This window comes from Ursus maritimus, unplaced genomic scaffold (genome assembly GCF_017311325.1).
Source record: "Ursus maritimus isolate PB19 unplaced genomic scaffold, ASM1731132v1 scaffold_22, whole genome shotgun sequence".
Taxonomy (NCBI): Eukaryota; Metazoa; Chordata; class Mammalia; order Carnivora; family Ursidae; genus Ursus; species Ursus maritimus.
In genome coordinates, this window is record NW_024424675.1 from 25,232,107 (window position 1) to 25,247,859 (window position 15,753).

The 15,753-nt window shown below is 53.4% G+C and overlaps 1 protein-coding gene across 3 annotated transcripts; it reads left to right on the forward strand.

Annotated features, from left to right (window-relative positions):
• The first annotated feature begins 601 nt into the window (after nucleotides 1-601).
• ERGIC3 (ERGIC and golgi 3) lies at nucleotides 602-14,411 on the forward strand. Of its 3 annotated transcripts, XM_008698153.2 has the most exons (13): nucleotides 602-763; nucleotides 902-972; nucleotides 1,060-1,147; nucleotides 1,361-1,480; nucleotides 6,493-6,586; nucleotides 7,424-7,589; nucleotides 7,725-7,782; nucleotides 11,890-11,921; nucleotides 12,717-12,813; nucleotides 12,891-12,955; nucleotides 13,716-13,852; nucleotides 13,933-13,988; nucleotides 14,192-14,411. In XM_008698153.2, exons 1-13 carry the CDS (start codon nucleotides 676-678, stop codon nucleotides 14,269-14,271), a joined length of 1,152 nt encoding a protein of 383 aa, XP_008696375.2. In that variant the 5' UTR covers nucleotides 602-675; the 3' UTR covers nucleotides 14,272-14,411. The 3 variants fall into 3 exon arrangements, with proteins under 3 accessions (XP_008696375.2, XP_008696376.2, XP_008696377.2); XM_008698154.2 differs by lacking the exon at nucleotides 902-972 and having other exon boundaries at nucleotides 605-763; XM_008698155.2 differs by lacking the exons at nucleotides 902-972; nucleotides 1,060-1,147 and having other exon boundaries at nucleotides 605-763.
• Nucleotides 14,412-15,753: the final 1,342 nt, after the last annotated feature.

Genomic DNA, 15,753 nt, shown 5'->3' on the forward strand with positions numbered 1-15,753 from the left:
CAACCCAATAGGCCCTGTCTCCCAGGGTACTTTGAGGTCCAGAAGAAATGGGCTGGAATCAGGCCCTGCCATTAACTGGCTGTCATCTAAGGCAAGTTACTTAGCTTCTCCAGGGCAGTTTCTCTTGCAGAAAATGGGGATAAAAGTCCCACCTACTTTCTACAGCAGTGATTCTCAAACTAACTGCAGGGAATCACCTGGGATCTACTCCTAGAGTTTCTGATTCAGCAGGTCTGTGGTGGGGCCCAATACGCATTTTTAACCCGTTGGCAAGGTGATGAGGTTGCTGGTTGGGGACACTCTGAAAGCCACAGTTCTAGGAGGTTCCATGTTGTTCCAGGAGTCTGATGTGAAACTCTAGGGACAGTTCCTAGGTCAAGACAAGCGAATGTTGCTATTACTGTTTCTGCCCCGCAAAGTCGCCTCCGGGCACCGTGTCCACAAGACCGGACCTCCCGGACTGCCGGAGCGGTTCCCACCACGGTGTTTATGCTCCGCAAACCCCAGCACCCGCGGGCGGGGCGGCCCTAGTGAGAACGCGAGCGAGGGGTGGGGCCAAGCGTGCGCGTTGCTGCGCCTGCGTGCGGAAAGGGAGGGGGCGTGGCTCAAGCTCCGGGCCGGAAGCAGGAGGCTGCAGGGGCGGGCCGGCTGGCGCCCTCTTTCCGGCTGGTCCCCATGGAGGCGCTGGGGAAGCTCAAGCAGTTCGATGCCTACCCCAAGACTCTGGAGGACTTCCGGGTCAAGACCTGCGGGGGCGCCACGGGTAGGCAGCAGCGGGGCCGGGGTCGCGGGGACAGGGGTGTCCGAGAGCTTGGCCTGGGCGCTTGGACCCTGCCGGGCCTATGGGGGGCTTGAGAAAGTGGAGCAGAGGCCCTTCTGACCCTCGCTCCCTTCCCCGCAGTGACCATTGTCAGTGGCCTTCTCATGCTGCTACTGTTTCTGTCAGAGCTGCAGTATTACCTCACCACTGAGGTAAGGGGCGGGGCCTAGGCATTCTAGAGATGGGAGTGGGGAAGGAGAGTCAGAGGGCCAAGTCTTACTGAGGTAGTGCTGCTCCAGGTGCATCCTGAACTCTACGTGGACAAGTCACGGGGAGATAAACTGAAGATTAACATCGACGTATTTTTTCCGCACATGCCTTGTGCCTGTGAGTACCCACCGGGGGTGGGAGTTGCAAGTTCTCTGGTGGGCTTCCAGATTCACACCTCCAGCCTTAGGTTCTGGACCAGACCCCAGGACAACCTCTTTCCCCTAATCCACTGCTGCCCCCAGACAGTCCCAGCATCTCCTTACCCTCTGAAACCCAAGTTCTCCCCTTGCCCCTAGGTTCCCAGACCTTACCCTGACTTCCTGCTTCTAGATCTGAGCATCGATGCCATGGATGTGGCTGGGGAGCAGCAGCTGGATGTGGAACACAACCTCTTCAAGCAACGGCTAGATAAGGATGGCATCCCCGTGAGCTCAGAGGCGGAGCGTCATGGTAACTGTGGGGAGGAGGCCAGATCTCAGATCCCAGAGCTGGACATGCCCAAGCCCTTCCTTCTGGCAAGTGGGATGTGGCTGGCCAAATGACAAATAAAGCAGCTAAGACCCAGAGAAGTCAAGTGGCTTGCTTAGCATCCCCCAGTTATTAAGATATCAGAGTGACCTGAAATCCAGGCTTCTGGCCTGTGTGTTGAGTAGAGTACTCTAGTTGGCTATGATTCTCAGAGGTCTCCAATCCCTGCCTATCACAGGTGAGTAACAGAAGTTTGAGGATGGGTCTTATGTGCTATTGCCTTGGCAGAACTCCTCTAGATGGACCCACATTTCTCTGGGTGTTTGCTTCCCCCTCCGGTTAGCCAAATTCAGCCCTTAGTGCTCTTCTCCTTTGGAATGCAGGGTAGCTTAAGGTTAAGAGTTTACATTCTTGAGTTTGATTGCCTGAATTCAGATGTAACTTTGTCTCTTGCAGTCTACGACCTCAGGTATAAAGTGGTGATAAACAGTAGTACCCACCACGTGGAATTACAGGATCAAATGAAGTAATATGTGTATGATACCTGGTATAGAGTGGCCCCTAACTTCCTTTCCTGTCCCTAGGTGGCCTCCCAATGCCTACGTTAACTCAGTTTCCCACCATAGCAAAACTCTTCTCAAAGCTGTGATTTCTCACATCTTAGGGATTAATGTGTTCTGAGCTTCATCAGTTGTTTGTTCGACAGATACACGTTGAACACCAGTAAAACCAGAGAATTTGCTGTAGGATTGGATATAGGGTATAAGAGAGCAGAGTCAAGGTTGATTCCAAGGTTTTTGGCCTGAGCAAATGAATGACTTGAAATAGGCATGACTAGAGAGGAGAAAGAGGATTTGTGGGGGGCGGGGGGGGGGATATTACATATCTGCTGCTGTGTAACAAATTATCCTCAAAATTAGTGGCTTAATAGAACAAACATTTGTTTTTTCAGTTTCTGTGGGTTAGGAATTCAAGAGTGGTGTGGTTGGGTGGTTCTGGCTTAGGGTCTCTCATGAGATTGCAGTCAAGGTGTTGGCTGAGGCTGCAGTCATCTGAAGGCTTGACTGGGGCTGGAGGATCTGTTTCTAAGAGAGCTCACATGTATGGCTGTTGGCAGGATGCCTCAGTGCCTTCACTACGTGGGCCTCTCAGTAGAGCTGCTTGAGTGTCCTCACAGCATGGCATCTGGCTTCTCCCTGTGCATGTGATCTGGGAGAGCACAAGGTAGAAACCACAGCTTCTTTATGATCTAGCCTCAGAAGTTGGACACCATCATTTCTGCAATATACAAGTGGTTACACAGATCAGCCCTATTCATTATGGGAGGTGGGGACTACATAAGGATGTGACCACCAGGAGGTGGTGATCATTGGGGACTTCTTGGGGACTGGTCCCACGAGGAAGGATGAGGATTTGGGGTAGATTGCAGGTTTGAAGCATGTTAAACTTGGGATGCCCATTTTATACCCTTATGATGTTAAGGAGGCAGTTAGATGTACCAGTCTAGACGTTAGAGAAGGGCTGGAAAAATAAGTGTAGGAGTTATCACCATGTAGATGGCATTAAAGCCATTGGATTAAAAGAGAAAACCTAGGGAGTATATGTAAGTAGAGGAGAGGTCTAGGCACTGTACCCTCAGCCCCTCCAATATTTAGAAGTCAAGAAGTGAGGATCCAGGAAGGAAGAATGAGAACCATTGAGGTAGAAGAGAAACAAGAGATGTTGCAAAAGCCAAGTGGAGGAAGAGTTTCAAGAAGAGAGAGTGAGCAGCTGTCAAAAGCCACTGATACATAGTCCAGTAAAATGAGTAAGAGTTGACCATGGCAACTGGCAACATGGAGCCCACTGGAGACTTTACAAAGAATAGTTTCGATACTGTTGAGGATGAAAATATGATTAAAGAACTGAAAAGGAAAGAGAGACACTGAGTGAAAATAACACTTTCAGGTGTCTTGCCATAAGAGAGAGCAAAGAAGGGGGGTGGGGGCTGGTGGAGATGCTGGTGGCATGGTGGATTTGGTGGGGAGATTAAGTGGGCTCTGTTGCTTCTCTGTTCTTCATGGAAATTGAAAGCAGGGTCATTAGCTAAGAGTGAAGAAAGGGAAGGGGATTTTGGAAGCCTAAGATGGCAGGAAAAGCCATAAATTAGTCATCTCAGAGAATAAGAAAGTGAGCTGATTAGTGAAATGAAGTAGGATTGCCAGACAGTCTTAAGGGAGGCACAGGCAAGAAGTAGGCACAGAGAGTTGCATTTAACTAGGGTTTGGGTTTTGCTAAGCTTGCACAACAAAGAGAGCAAGGAACAGATGGGTTCTGGTTATGTGCAAGAGAATAATTAGAGCAGTGGACCATGGAATTTATTTTCCAGCTTTGTCAAGATATAATTGAAATATAACAGTATGGGGTGCCTGGGTGGCTCAGTCAGTTAAGTGTCGAACTCTTGACCTCAGCTCAGGCCTTTATCTCAGGGCTGCGAGTTTAGGCCCCACGTAGGGCTCCATGCTGGGCCTGAAGCCTACTTAAAAAAAAAAGAAATATAACATTGTGTAAATTTAAGGTGTATCATGTGATGATTCGATTGCATATACATTATGAAATGATTACAATACTGTTAGCTAACACATTCGTCACTTCACATACTTTTGTGTGTGTGTGGTAAGGACACAGAAGATCTCCTCTCTTAGCAACTTTCAAGTATACAGACAGTATTTGTAACTATAGTCACCATCCTATACATTTGATCCCAGAACTTACTCATCTTATAACTGGAAGTTTGTACACTTTGACTGACATCTCCCCATTTCCCCCACCTCCCAGCCCCTGGCAACCACCATTCTATTCTCTGTTTCTATGAATTAGGCTTTTTTAGAGTCCACGTATAAGTGAGATCATAAAGTTGTCTTTCTCTGTCTGACTTATCTTACTTAGCATGATGTCCTCAAGGTTTATCCATGTTGTTGCACATAAAGGATTTCCTTCTTTGTAATGGCTGAATGATACTCATTACGTATATATACGCCACATTTCCTGTATCTGTTCGTCTGTTGACGGACACTTAGATTGTTTCCGTGTCTTGGCTTGTTGTAAATAACGCCGCAAAGAACATGGGACTGCAGATACCTATACGAGATACAATTGGGGGGGGGGATATATATCCAGAAGTGGGATTGCTAGAACATACGGTAGTTCTCTTTTCAATTTTTCAAGGAACTTCAGTGGCTGCACCAATTTACATTCCCACCAACAGTGCACAAGGGTTCCCTCTTCTCCACCTCTTTGTCAATACTAGTTATTGTTTGTTTGTTTGTTTGTTAAGTAGTCTCCACACCTAATGTGGGGATCAAATTCACAACCCCAAGATCAAGAGTTGCATTCTGTGTCTGGCGCCCCAATACTAGTTATTTTTTGTTTGTTTGTATTTATTTATTTATGAATGATAATAGCCATTCTAACAGGTATGAGGTGATATGGTTTTGATTTGCGTTTCCCTGATGATTAATGATGGTGAGCTCTTTTCCGTTAACCTGTTGGCCATTTGTATGTGTTCTTTTGAAAAATGTCTATTCAGGTCCTTTGTCCATTTTTCATTCGATTGTTTGCATGTTCATTTGTTTTGCTGTTGAGTTGTATGAGTTCCTTGTATGTTTTGGATATCAGCCCCTTACCAGATATCATTTGTGGATATTTTCTTGTATTCCAGTATTCTTGTATTTCTTTTATCCTTGTTAATCGTTTCTTTTGCTGTGCAGAAGCTTTTTATTGTGATGTAGTCCCACTTGTTTATTTTTGCTTTTGTTGCCTGTACTTTTGGTGTCATAACCAAAAAATTATTGCCAAGATCAATGTCAGGGAACTCTTTCCTTATTTTCTTTTAGAAGTTTTACAGTATCAAGTCTTACATGTAAGTCTTTAACCATTTCAAGTTAATCTTTATGGGTTGTGTAAGATAGGGGTCCAGTTTCATTTTTTGCATATGAATTCCAGTTTTCCCAGCAGCATTTATTGAAGACAGATGGTCTTTTACCCATTCGGACCATGGAATTTAAATAAGGAGGGAAGTGAGGGATGAGGGGGTGATAGTGTCAGTGTTGTCAAAGAATGGGTGGTTTCTGGATACCGGAGATAGTGAGCTGGGAAAATAAAGATACGCAGTCGGAGATTGGGATACTCAAAATTGAGTTGTGGCAGGTTTGCAGTCATTGGATAACAGGGTCTAGGTGTGCGTGTGGAAATGAAGTGGGTTAAGGCTGAGATGAGATGACAAAATACAACTGTGGGAAGACAGGAGGTCGGGTCTTGGATGTTGAATTCTGCACTTAGGAGGAGGCAGTTACAGGCAGGAGGTCGGGCGCGGAGAGAGAGGTCTGAGGTGTAGCGCCAAGGCGAGGTGGGTAAAGGTACACGCTCTGGAACTGGGGCTGAAATCTGCCACTTACTGTGTCGCATTGAGCAAAGCCACTTCCCGTCTCTGAGTCTCCACATTTTTGCAAGTATGATGTGGATAATAATAATCCCTGCCTTCATAGGGTCCGCATGCGGGTGAAAGACATTCTGTACTGGGACCTATAGTCAGCTAACATTTAGTATTTGCTGTTACTGTTTCATTACTAGGACTTTTATTTAGAGAAATAAAGTATGTATGGAAGTGCTTAGTGTCTGACACAGAATGTGCACCATATAAATGTTAGCTTTTTTTTTTCAGATTTTATTTATTTGAGGGAGAGAGAATGAGGGAGGGGGAGGGGCCGAGGAAGAGGGACCAGGTGACTCCCCGCTGAGCAGGGAGCCTGATGCAGGACTCGATCCCGGGACCCCAGGATCATGACCAGAGCCAAAGGCAGACGCTTAACCAACTCAGCCACCCAGACGCCCCAATATTAGCTATTATTATAGCTTTTACTATTCCCAGGCCACAGGGCCTGTGTGGGGGTGAGGGGTGCAGATTTCTCTCTGTCTGCTCCCAGCTGATGGCCCTGCCTCTGTCCTCCCCTTAGAGCTCGGGAAAGTCGAGGTAAAGGTGTTTGACCCTGACTCCCTGGACCCTGATCGCTGTGAGAGCTGCTACGGTGCTGAGACGGAGGACATCAAGTGAGCCAGACCCTGGGGGCCGGGGTGGGGGGCTCCCGCCGGGCGCTGTGCATCAGCTATCCTCGGCCCGTGTCGGGCTCCGCAGCAGGTGGGGGAAGTTGGACTGAGAGGTGTGCAGGGATGGGCTGCGTGCCTCAGTCACCGATCCTGGTACAAGTGACTGGGGCTCTGTGGCCAGGCCCTGCGTGGGGCCACAGCAGGGGACGAAGCTGAAGTGGTCCCCGCTCTGGTTCAGAAGTGGTCTCTGGAGTCCAGCTGCCTGGGTTCCTCCCTTGTGTCCTTGGGCAAAGCCACATAACCTCTCTTGTGAAGGGGGGTGATGATAACACCTTTCCCCTAACAGTCACGTCAGGATTAGATGCCTACTGTATGTAAAGCGCTGAGAGTGAAGGCCCAGCCCAGGTAATTAGGCCCATGATATGTGGCCGCTGCTGTTATGTTCCTCGGGCCCTGGCCCCTGAGAAGCTGATTCAGAGGATCTAGGGTAGGTCCTAGGAATATGTATTTAATATTTTTTGCATTGTGGTAAAATCTACGTGACTTATAAAACTTAAAGCATTTTATCATTTTCACGTGTACAATTCGGTGGCATTAGCTACGTTCAAGTGTTGTGCACCCATCACCACTCTCCATCCTAAAACTTCATCATCCCACACAGAATAGAAATACGTATTTTTAACAGTCCTGCTGCCTCTGAGGGAGCATAGTCTGAGAACGTTTGGTGGCCAGGGATGAGGCTGGCAGAGGCTTCGTTAGTGGACAGAACTGCTCTGTTTCCCAAGGTACCAGCTCCGGGTGTGCGCGTCTGCGCTCTCACCCCGCACCCCCTCCCTGCAGGTGCTGTAACACCTGTGAGGATGTGCGGGAGGCCTATCGCCGTCGGGGCTGGGCCTTCAAGAACCCAGATACTATTGAGCAGTGCCGGCGAGAAGGCTTCAGCCAGAAGATGCAGGAGCAGAAGAATGAAGGCTGCCAAGTGTATGGCTTCTTAGAAGTCAACAAGGTACGGGAGGGACTGAGGCAGGGAAGGGCCAGCTGAGCTGTGGGTTGGCGCCGCTCCACTGTGAACCGACGGCCCACTGAGGCCCTCAGGAGACCAGAGGGAGGATTGGAGAATGAAAGGGAACATCCCCTGCAGGTGGCCGGAAACTTCCACTTCGCTCCCGGGAAGAGCTTCCAGCAGTCCCATGTGCATGGTGAGTGAGCCCGCGTCCGCCGGGGAGTTTTAGAACCCGGATGCCCTGGCGCATTTGAGCGCCCCTTCACCTGCCTGATGTTGTGTGTCTTTGGCCCAGGGGAGACCCTCATCCCGGGGCATCAGGCTAGGGAGCCAGACTGCCTGGGTTCAGAGTTCAGTTTTAGACCTTACTGGCTGTGTGAAACTTGGAGGAAGTTTCTTAACCTTTTTGAGCTCGTTTCCTGCTTTGTAAAATGGAGAGGCTGGTCCTTCTCTCCTAGGGCGCTTGTGCTGATGAAGGCTGGGGCACGTAGCCCGGCTGTGGGGGCACTCGTCTAACAGGTAGCTCCTGATGTCAGACGAGCCGCGTGGGAAGCTTTGGGGTCAGCAGAGCGGCGTTGGAACGCAGCTTCAGCCACTCCTGAGTTATGTCAGATCTGAGGAATATGGAGTCCCACTCTGTTTCTCCTGTAAAATGGGGCTGCAGATACTAGTCCCTCCCTCACAGGGTTGTTTGCAGGGGTGAATAGAGGGGACTTACTCTCATTCGTGTATTCGCTCGTGCATTCGCTAGATGTTTAGTAGTCTCTGCGCGCCCCCTCGTAGTCTGGGTGCTGACCGTACAGCACCGAACGAAACAGTCCTCGTCCTCTAGCATTCTACTAGAGAAACAGACTGTAAACAAGTACGTAAAATCTATGGACGGCCAGATGCTACTAAGTCCTATGAACCCAAGAAAGGCAGGATAAAGATGACGGAGGCCAGGGGCTCTGGAGAGATGGTGCGTGTGTGCTGTTGTGTATTGGGCGGGCGGGGAAGGACTGACAGGGCAGCACTGACAGGGCAGCGTTTGAGGAAAGACCTGAGGAAGGTGAAGGAGCTGGTCATGAGAGCTGAGAATGGGCTTGGTGAGTTGGAGGTGCGGTAAGAAGGGGGGGTGCTGGAACACAGCGGGGTGGTGTGGTTAGAGGTAAGGTGAGCCAGGTAACGGGGCCACAGCCCCTAGGGCTTGGGAGGGCACCACAGGCACAAGGGTCTTACTCTCCATGACACAGAGCCATCCTAGGGCTCTGAGGAGGTGCTAGGTAGCCAGCACTCTGCTCTGTGGACAAGACTGGGGGCAGGACAGAACCAGAGAAGCCGATGGGAGGCCACGGCCGTGATCCATCTGGGCACAGGATGATGGGGGCTGGGCCAGAGTGGCTGGGCATCGCTGATGTTTGACGGTGATGCTGAGAGGCATGGCTGATGGACGCGATGGGTGAGGGAAGGGGAGGGGTCAAGGTTGACTCCGAAGTTTTGTGGCTGAGGAGTGAGAAGGATGAAGCTGCCATTTAGGAAGAGGGGAAGATTCAGACGAACAGGTTTAGATGGCTGGATGCATAAAGCAGGAATTCAGCATTTGACATTGACAGTGGGCTCTGGGTGTCCTTTTAGACAGCCCAGAGGCAAGTAAGCAGCTGGCTGTTGGATCTGGACGTCAGGGCAGGGGCCCGGCCCCGAGATACAAATGTGGGAGTCCTCGGGTATGTAACCCCGTAGAACGGGATGAGGTCGCCCTGGAGGTGAGGGTAGGCGGAGAGGAGGAGAGCTCCAAGGACAGAGCATGGCGCCTCCACCATCCGAGGACACGGGCATCAGAGGAAGTGGCCGCTGGGACCGGTAAGGAGCACGGGTCAGACAAGAAGGCCGGCCAAGAGGTGGTGTCCTGAAAGCCCGGAGAGGGAGGCGTTTCCAAACCCAGACCAGGTATTTCTGGACGTCGTGCAAGAGTTGCCCATTGGGTGTATGACCTGGCAGCGGTCGTTATGACCTTGACAGCGGTGTTCGTGGAGTGATAGCACCCATTCTGTGGCTCAGGAAGGAGAGGGAGAGGAGTTGGAGCCGGTGAGTAAGGACCACTCTTCTGTGGAGTTTGCTCGAAAGGGAGGAGAATGGGCTGGAGCTGGAGGAAAAGGTTGGACTCAAGGGAGGGGTTTTGCAAGATGTGGGAGGTAGCAGTCGGTTATATGCGGTGGGAACAGTCTGCAGCAGAGCTGGCCAAAGTCATGCTCCGGGGTGGGCAGGACCGTCACCCGAGTGAGGTCCTGGAGAAGGAAAAAGAAGACAGAATCGAGTGCCTTAGAAGTGTAGAAAGCCCAAACATGGTGAAAGGCAGATGAAGTCGGGACAGGTAAGATGGCAGCTGGGCGATCGGGAGACCATCGGGTAGGGTGACAGGTTGTGGAGGAGAGAGTTGTGGCCAGAGGCTAGAGCCATGGAGAAGAGGTGCGGAAGGGCCACCTTGCACTTCTGTGTGGATCTCGAAGTGGCTTAGACGAGTAGGGAGAGTTGGTATGGTTTGCCACAAGCTGCAAAGCTAGGGGTTTTTAGGGCAGCTCGGGGGACCGTGACCTGGAAGCGGCATTAAAAGAGCAAGGCCTCACTTCAGGCCACGGAGGAGGATAGGTGTGGGGAAGAAATTGTCACGCCTGAGGGGGCTGCAGGGAAAAGTACCTTCACGGGAGGGCCAGGCTGTGGTTGGAGCGAGACGGAGTGACATGTAGACGCAAAGATGTAGAGGTTTCACTGAGGAGTAGTGGGCCCCCTGGGAGGGTCTGGGAGGGATGGGGGTCGGGATCATATTAGGGGATGTACGGAGCCACAGCGTGATGGGAATCCGGGGATAAGAGATGAACTGGTGGTCCTGAGCTGCCCAGGGGCTAAGGTGAGCGGCAGTAACGGGCCTGCCGGAGATAGCGCTGCTGGTCTGGAAGCCGGTGTGGGGGTGAGGCTGAGTGTGGGGCAGGGGCGGGACGGGGGTCCAGAGCCCCTCTTCTGGAGGGGGCCAGGGGAAGGGTGGTCTCACAGGGATGGTGGGGAGACGGTCCATGTGGAGCTGTTGGCACGGGCTCTGGAGGCACGAAGTAGGAGGTCTGGTGGCCCCAGCAGCCTCTCTGCTCCAACGCCTGGGCTCCTGTCCGAGTCAGGGAGCCCAGAGCGAAAGTGCCCTGAATCCTCAGAGGACGTTCAGAACACAGAGCTACAGTTGTCTGAGGCCACAGATCGCGCTGAGTGGAAGGTCTTGGAGCTAGTTTCTGACATTTGTTTCTTTGGGGGTGAGGTGGGCGAGATTATAAAGTTCACCTAGTACTTTTCCATCTTAGGTCCTACCTGGTCCTCAGGACAGCCCTTTGTAGAGATCACTGAGGCCCAGAGAGGGCGAGTGACTTGCCCAAGGTCACACTGCTAGGAAAGTGGCTTATTGGGCTCTAAATCGTTTATTCTTCCTAGGCCACCATACTTCTGCATTCCTCCCTGGCCAGGGAAGAGATTTCCTGGGGACAGGACCAGGAGGAGGCTTGTTAGCTGGGTCCAGACCCTGCTGCTGAGGCAGGAATATTCCAGCCTTCCTTTCTATGTGTCTTGCTCCATAGTTCTCATTGTGAAGCTCTCAATCTTTTTTCTCTTCCTCCCTTCTCTCTCCTGCCCTCCCCCATGCTGCAGTCCATGCTGTGGAGAGTAAGTGGCCCTGCCCCCCAAGGAGGCCAAGCCCCCACTTCTGAGGCAGCCTACCTTCCCAGGAGGGGGGAGGTTTGGATGGGCCTGGGATTGGGGTCTTACTTTTCAGGTGGTTCCTCGAATCAGGAGAGATCAGGGCCAGAGGGCAGGAAGCACTGGTTCTGGAATAGACGGTACAGGGTACCCATGGTATTTCCTTTGGGGGCTCTGAAGGTGGGGGCACAGGGGTCAGGGAAATGCTTGGACAGCCTTCTGAGGGCCCACTTCACCTTGGCGTTCAGCGAATGGCCCTCAGCTCTATTTAGTGAGAGACCAGAGTCAGCAGGGTTTGTCTCCTGAGGTGCAAGCAGGGACTTGGTGGGAGTAGAAACCCAGGAGACACCTGTAAAGGGCTCCCTGTATGTGGCTGTGTTCTTAAGGCCCCAGGAGGGCGTGGACTTGCACACAGGCCCAAGGCGGGCCTAATGGGCAGCCCTCCAGCAGGGCCAGGCTGGTGGGCGATGAAGGGTCAGAGGAGCCGGGCAGTCACATTCCAAGAGGGGTGAGGAGACCTGAGCAAGGACACTGAGGGAGTCAAGAGGCCAGTCCTGCTCCACCTGGTAACACCTTCTCCCTTCTCTCCTAGTCCATGACTTGCAGAGCTTCGGCCTCGACAATGTACGTACCAGCTGGAAGCGATGCAGGGCGGGTGGGGGTGGGAGATGGTTGCTGCCTTCATGTCTCCACAGGGATGTCCAGGGATGGGGGAGCAGATAAAAATATACCATATTGTGCCAGGTGATCTATCTGAGGGCTAAGAACTGAGATCTGCACAGGCCAGAGATGGGGGACGGGGCTGGACAGGAGCGTCCTGGGCAGAGGGAGTGGAGTACTTCTCAGAACCCGCAGGGGCCGGTATGAAAGAGGAGGCTGGAGAGGTTGGCACCAACCAGACAGTGCAAGCCTCAGGCCAAGCAGCGGTCTGGTCTTCCTCCTGCGGGTGGTGGAAGCTATTGGCCCTTTAACCAGGATCATGATGTAATCAGATTTGCATGTTTTGAAGACCCCTGTAATGGCTGAGGTAGATAAAGACTGCAGCAGGACAGGAGTCAGAGCTGGGAAATCTGGGCTCCCCCCCAGTCTGGGCTTCTCTGGCTTGAGACTTCCAGGCAGAGCTGGCACCTGTCACACCAGGTACATGCCCAGCTTTTCCTTGCTTTGTGCTTGGATGCAGCCAGAACCTCAAACTGGAGGCCCAGAGGCCGTGGACTCCATGAGAAAGGAGTTCCCTGGTGGGGGAGGGGGGTGCTGTGTTGTTCACATTCTCCCAGACAGGACCTCTCCCTCCCTCCCTCCCCTCTCTACACATCCCCTCCCCAGACCCGGGCATCCCTGTCTGCTGCAGAAACTTTGATGGGGTGAGGCCCAGTGGGGCCTTGAGTGCTTGAGGCCAGGTGCTGGTGTTGCTTGCAGATCAACATGACCCACTACATCCGGCACCTGTCATTCGGGGAGGACTACCCGGGCATTGTGAACCCCCTGGACCACACCAACGTCACTGCACCCCAAGGTACCAGCCTGGGAGGTAGCCCCCGGCTGCCAAAGCCCGGCGCGGCGCCCACGGCCAGTGCTCTCTTCTCCCCGCAGCCTCCATGATGTTCCAGTACTTCGTGAAGGTGGTACCCACGGTGTACATGAAGGTAGACGGGGAGGTGAGTCTGCAGGAGCTCGGGGCTCAGAGTCCCTCCTGGTGCCGAGCACTTGAGGCCTGTGGACCTGGGAAGCGGGGTGCTGCTCTTATCCCCATATGACGGGGAGGTGAGTCTGCAGGAGCTCGGGGATCAGAGTCCCTCTTGGTGCCAAGCACTTGAGTCCTGTGGACCCGGAAAGTGGGGTGCTGCTCTTATCCCCATATGATGGATGCCAAGCTGAGGCGCCCGGTGTGGCGGGGGGTAGGCGGTGTCCCCTCACAGCCAGAGTGCGGGCCCAGACTTGAAAGCACTTGAACTTTTACTTGCCCTCACTGCCTCCATCCATTTCTCTGGTGCTCACTGTCCTCGTGGTCTGCCCTGGGCTGGGGGCTCACCCTTCCCGGGTCCCCTCCTCCCCTTTCTGCTGTGGCCCGTGGAGCAGCGTCCCGGCAGACGGGAAGTCAAGCCTGGCCTTGCCGGGAGCTCCTGGTGCAGCCTTGTGAGTTGCTTCCCGTCCCGAACCCCCCGCTGAGAGAATCCTCCCCTGTAGCCGGATCGGTAAACTGTAAAGAGCTGGTGACCCAGGGGAGGCCGGGGTGGTGAGGCTGAGAGTGTGTCTGGGTGGCCCCCGGCCTTGCCATGTTCATTGGCAACCTGGGGCCTTGATTTCCCTCTCACACAGTCCGGGTGCTACGGACAAGGGCAGGAGCAGGCGTAGGGGCGAGGGGGCTGGGAGCCTGGTCACAGATTCGGCCCGGCCCAGACTGCCGTCCTGTCCCAGGTGCTGAGGACAAACCAGTTCTCTGTGACCAGACACGAGAAGGTCGCCAACGGGCTGATGGGCGACCAGGGGCTTCCCGGAGTCTTCGTGCTGTATGAGCTGTCGCCCATGATGGTGAAGCTGACGGAGAAGCACAGGTGAGGGTGGGGGAAGCGAGGGGCCCGGGACTGCGGGGAGGAGGGGTGCCGGCTGACCTCTCACACCATCCCTCCGCCAGGTCCTTCACGCACTTCCTGACGGGCGTGTGCGCCATCATCGGGGGCATGTTCACAGGTTAGAAGCTCGAGGGCGGCGGGCTGGGGCTGGGGTGTGGAGCGGGATGTGAAGCCTGGGCTCCCTGCCCGAGTTGTAGTTGGGGAAGGAGAGGCACCTCAGCAGCCAAGGGGAGAGGCTGGTCTAGCCAGTTAGGTGACAAGGCTCTGGGGTCCAGCCAAGGGCCCAGTGGGGCCCATGCCAGCCCTTGTGTCTCTCCCCAGTGGCTGGACTCATCGATTCGCTCATCTACCACTCGGCTCGAGCGATCCAGAAGAAAATTGATCTCGGGAAGACAACGTAGTTGTCTCCTTCCCCCTCTGTGGTTCTCTTCTTCTCCTGTTTCTCTTTGGCCCTGCTGTCATTTCCCGGCCTCTTCCCCACCCCACCCCCACTCAGCGTCGGTCTCAGCGCAGGTTGATAAATCTGTTGATTGTGATAGTACTTGCTGGTCTCCATGTGCTTCTTGCATCTGGCCGGAGCCTAGAAACAACCCCTCATCACAGCCACTTACGGAAGGCAGTCGGGACTGACAGATCGGGCCAGATGCCCTCTGGGAGCCCCACGTGGACATCCCCTGGCTAAACCAGACAGATGTCCACATCACAGTCCTGTCCTCAGTCCCTTCTCTGCAGTGGTCTTTGGGCCTTTGGGGTTCAGCTCCAGAGCTCCAGGGCTGAGGTGGACCTTTCCAGTATGAGATTCCTGGAGCTACCACGGCCCTCAGGCTCATGACGGTCTGATCCCAGTGGTACTAGGGCCCTGGGTACAGGCTGGGGCTTGCCACCTCTTCAGTGATGGCTAAAGCCGGGGCCTCTCCCTGCCACCCTGGGCTCAGTCTACTGAGAGGGCTCCAGCCAGGTCGTGTGCAGTCTCCTAGGGGTGGAGGCAGAACTGGAAAATGGAGGGATGGTAGCAGTGGCCATTCTGGAGCAGGGCTGGCATCAGACCCCCCGCTGTGGACCTTGTCAGGGCTTCCCATTACAGCCCTTAATCCGTGTGCAGAGCCAGGCCCAGGACCCCACCGCATGGACATTGTCAGGAATGTCCCGGGGAAGCAGGGACATTACAGCTGGTGAGTTCATCTGATCTCTTCTCAGGGAGTGTCTGGGTAAGACAGTAGTAGGGAGGGAAGTAGAGAGGACAGGAAGCAAAGTAGGACGATGTGAGCAAAATCTCTAGAGGCGGAAAGACCTGAGCTCCAGCTCTGATGGGATCCCTCACGAGCTGTGTGACCTTGGCCGGGTCTCATCTAGAAGTTGCAGATCAGGTTGACAGCTGTAGTGAGCCTTGTTTTTTTGAAACAAAACCAGAAACCATTCCTACTTGTTAACAGTATGCTGAAATTCCTCTGGGAACCTCCCTGTCTACCTTCTCAGCTTCTGTGTTCTGTGTTTGATCTACCCTAAGCTCCAGGGAGGCCCCAGTCACCATCGCCCACCCCCCACCCCACAGTGACCCAGTGCGAGCCAGGCTCTCTCAGGACTAGGAAAGCTTTCTTCTGGATGTGAATGTGGGGAGACGTGAGGTCAGTGCTGCCGTCCTTCAGTTCTGAGGGGGGACCCTGTCTACAAATGAGCTAGCCCCCAGAGGACAGCAGAGCTGAGCCCAGAGGCGGAGAACCCGTCTTAGTGATTTCGTCTGAACCCTGTGACAGGCTGCCAGCTAACCCCCCCGGGGTTGCAGCTATGCAGGCCCCCAGAATCCCTTCTTGCTCAAGCCAGTTTGGGTTGGGATTTCTATTATTTGCAACCAAAAGTGTGCTGATGTGGTTTCTCTGGGCGTT

What these genes read in the sequence shown, in the direction of transcription:
- ERGIC3 (XM_008698153.2), top strand. Translation starts at nt 676, where the DNA reads ATGGAGGCGCTGGGGAAGCTCAAGCAGTTCGATGCCTACCCCAAGACT. An exon ending in AAGCTGACGGAGAAGCACAG is followed by an intron (nt 13,853 to 13,932) that starts GTGAGGGTGGGG and finishes TCCCTCCGCCAG; the next exon opens with GTCCTTCACGCACTTCCTGA. An exon ending in CATCGGGGGCATGTTCACAG is followed by an intron (nt 13,989 to 14,191) that starts GTTAGAAGCTCG and finishes GTCTCTCCCCAG; the next exon opens with TGGCTGGACTCATCGATTCG.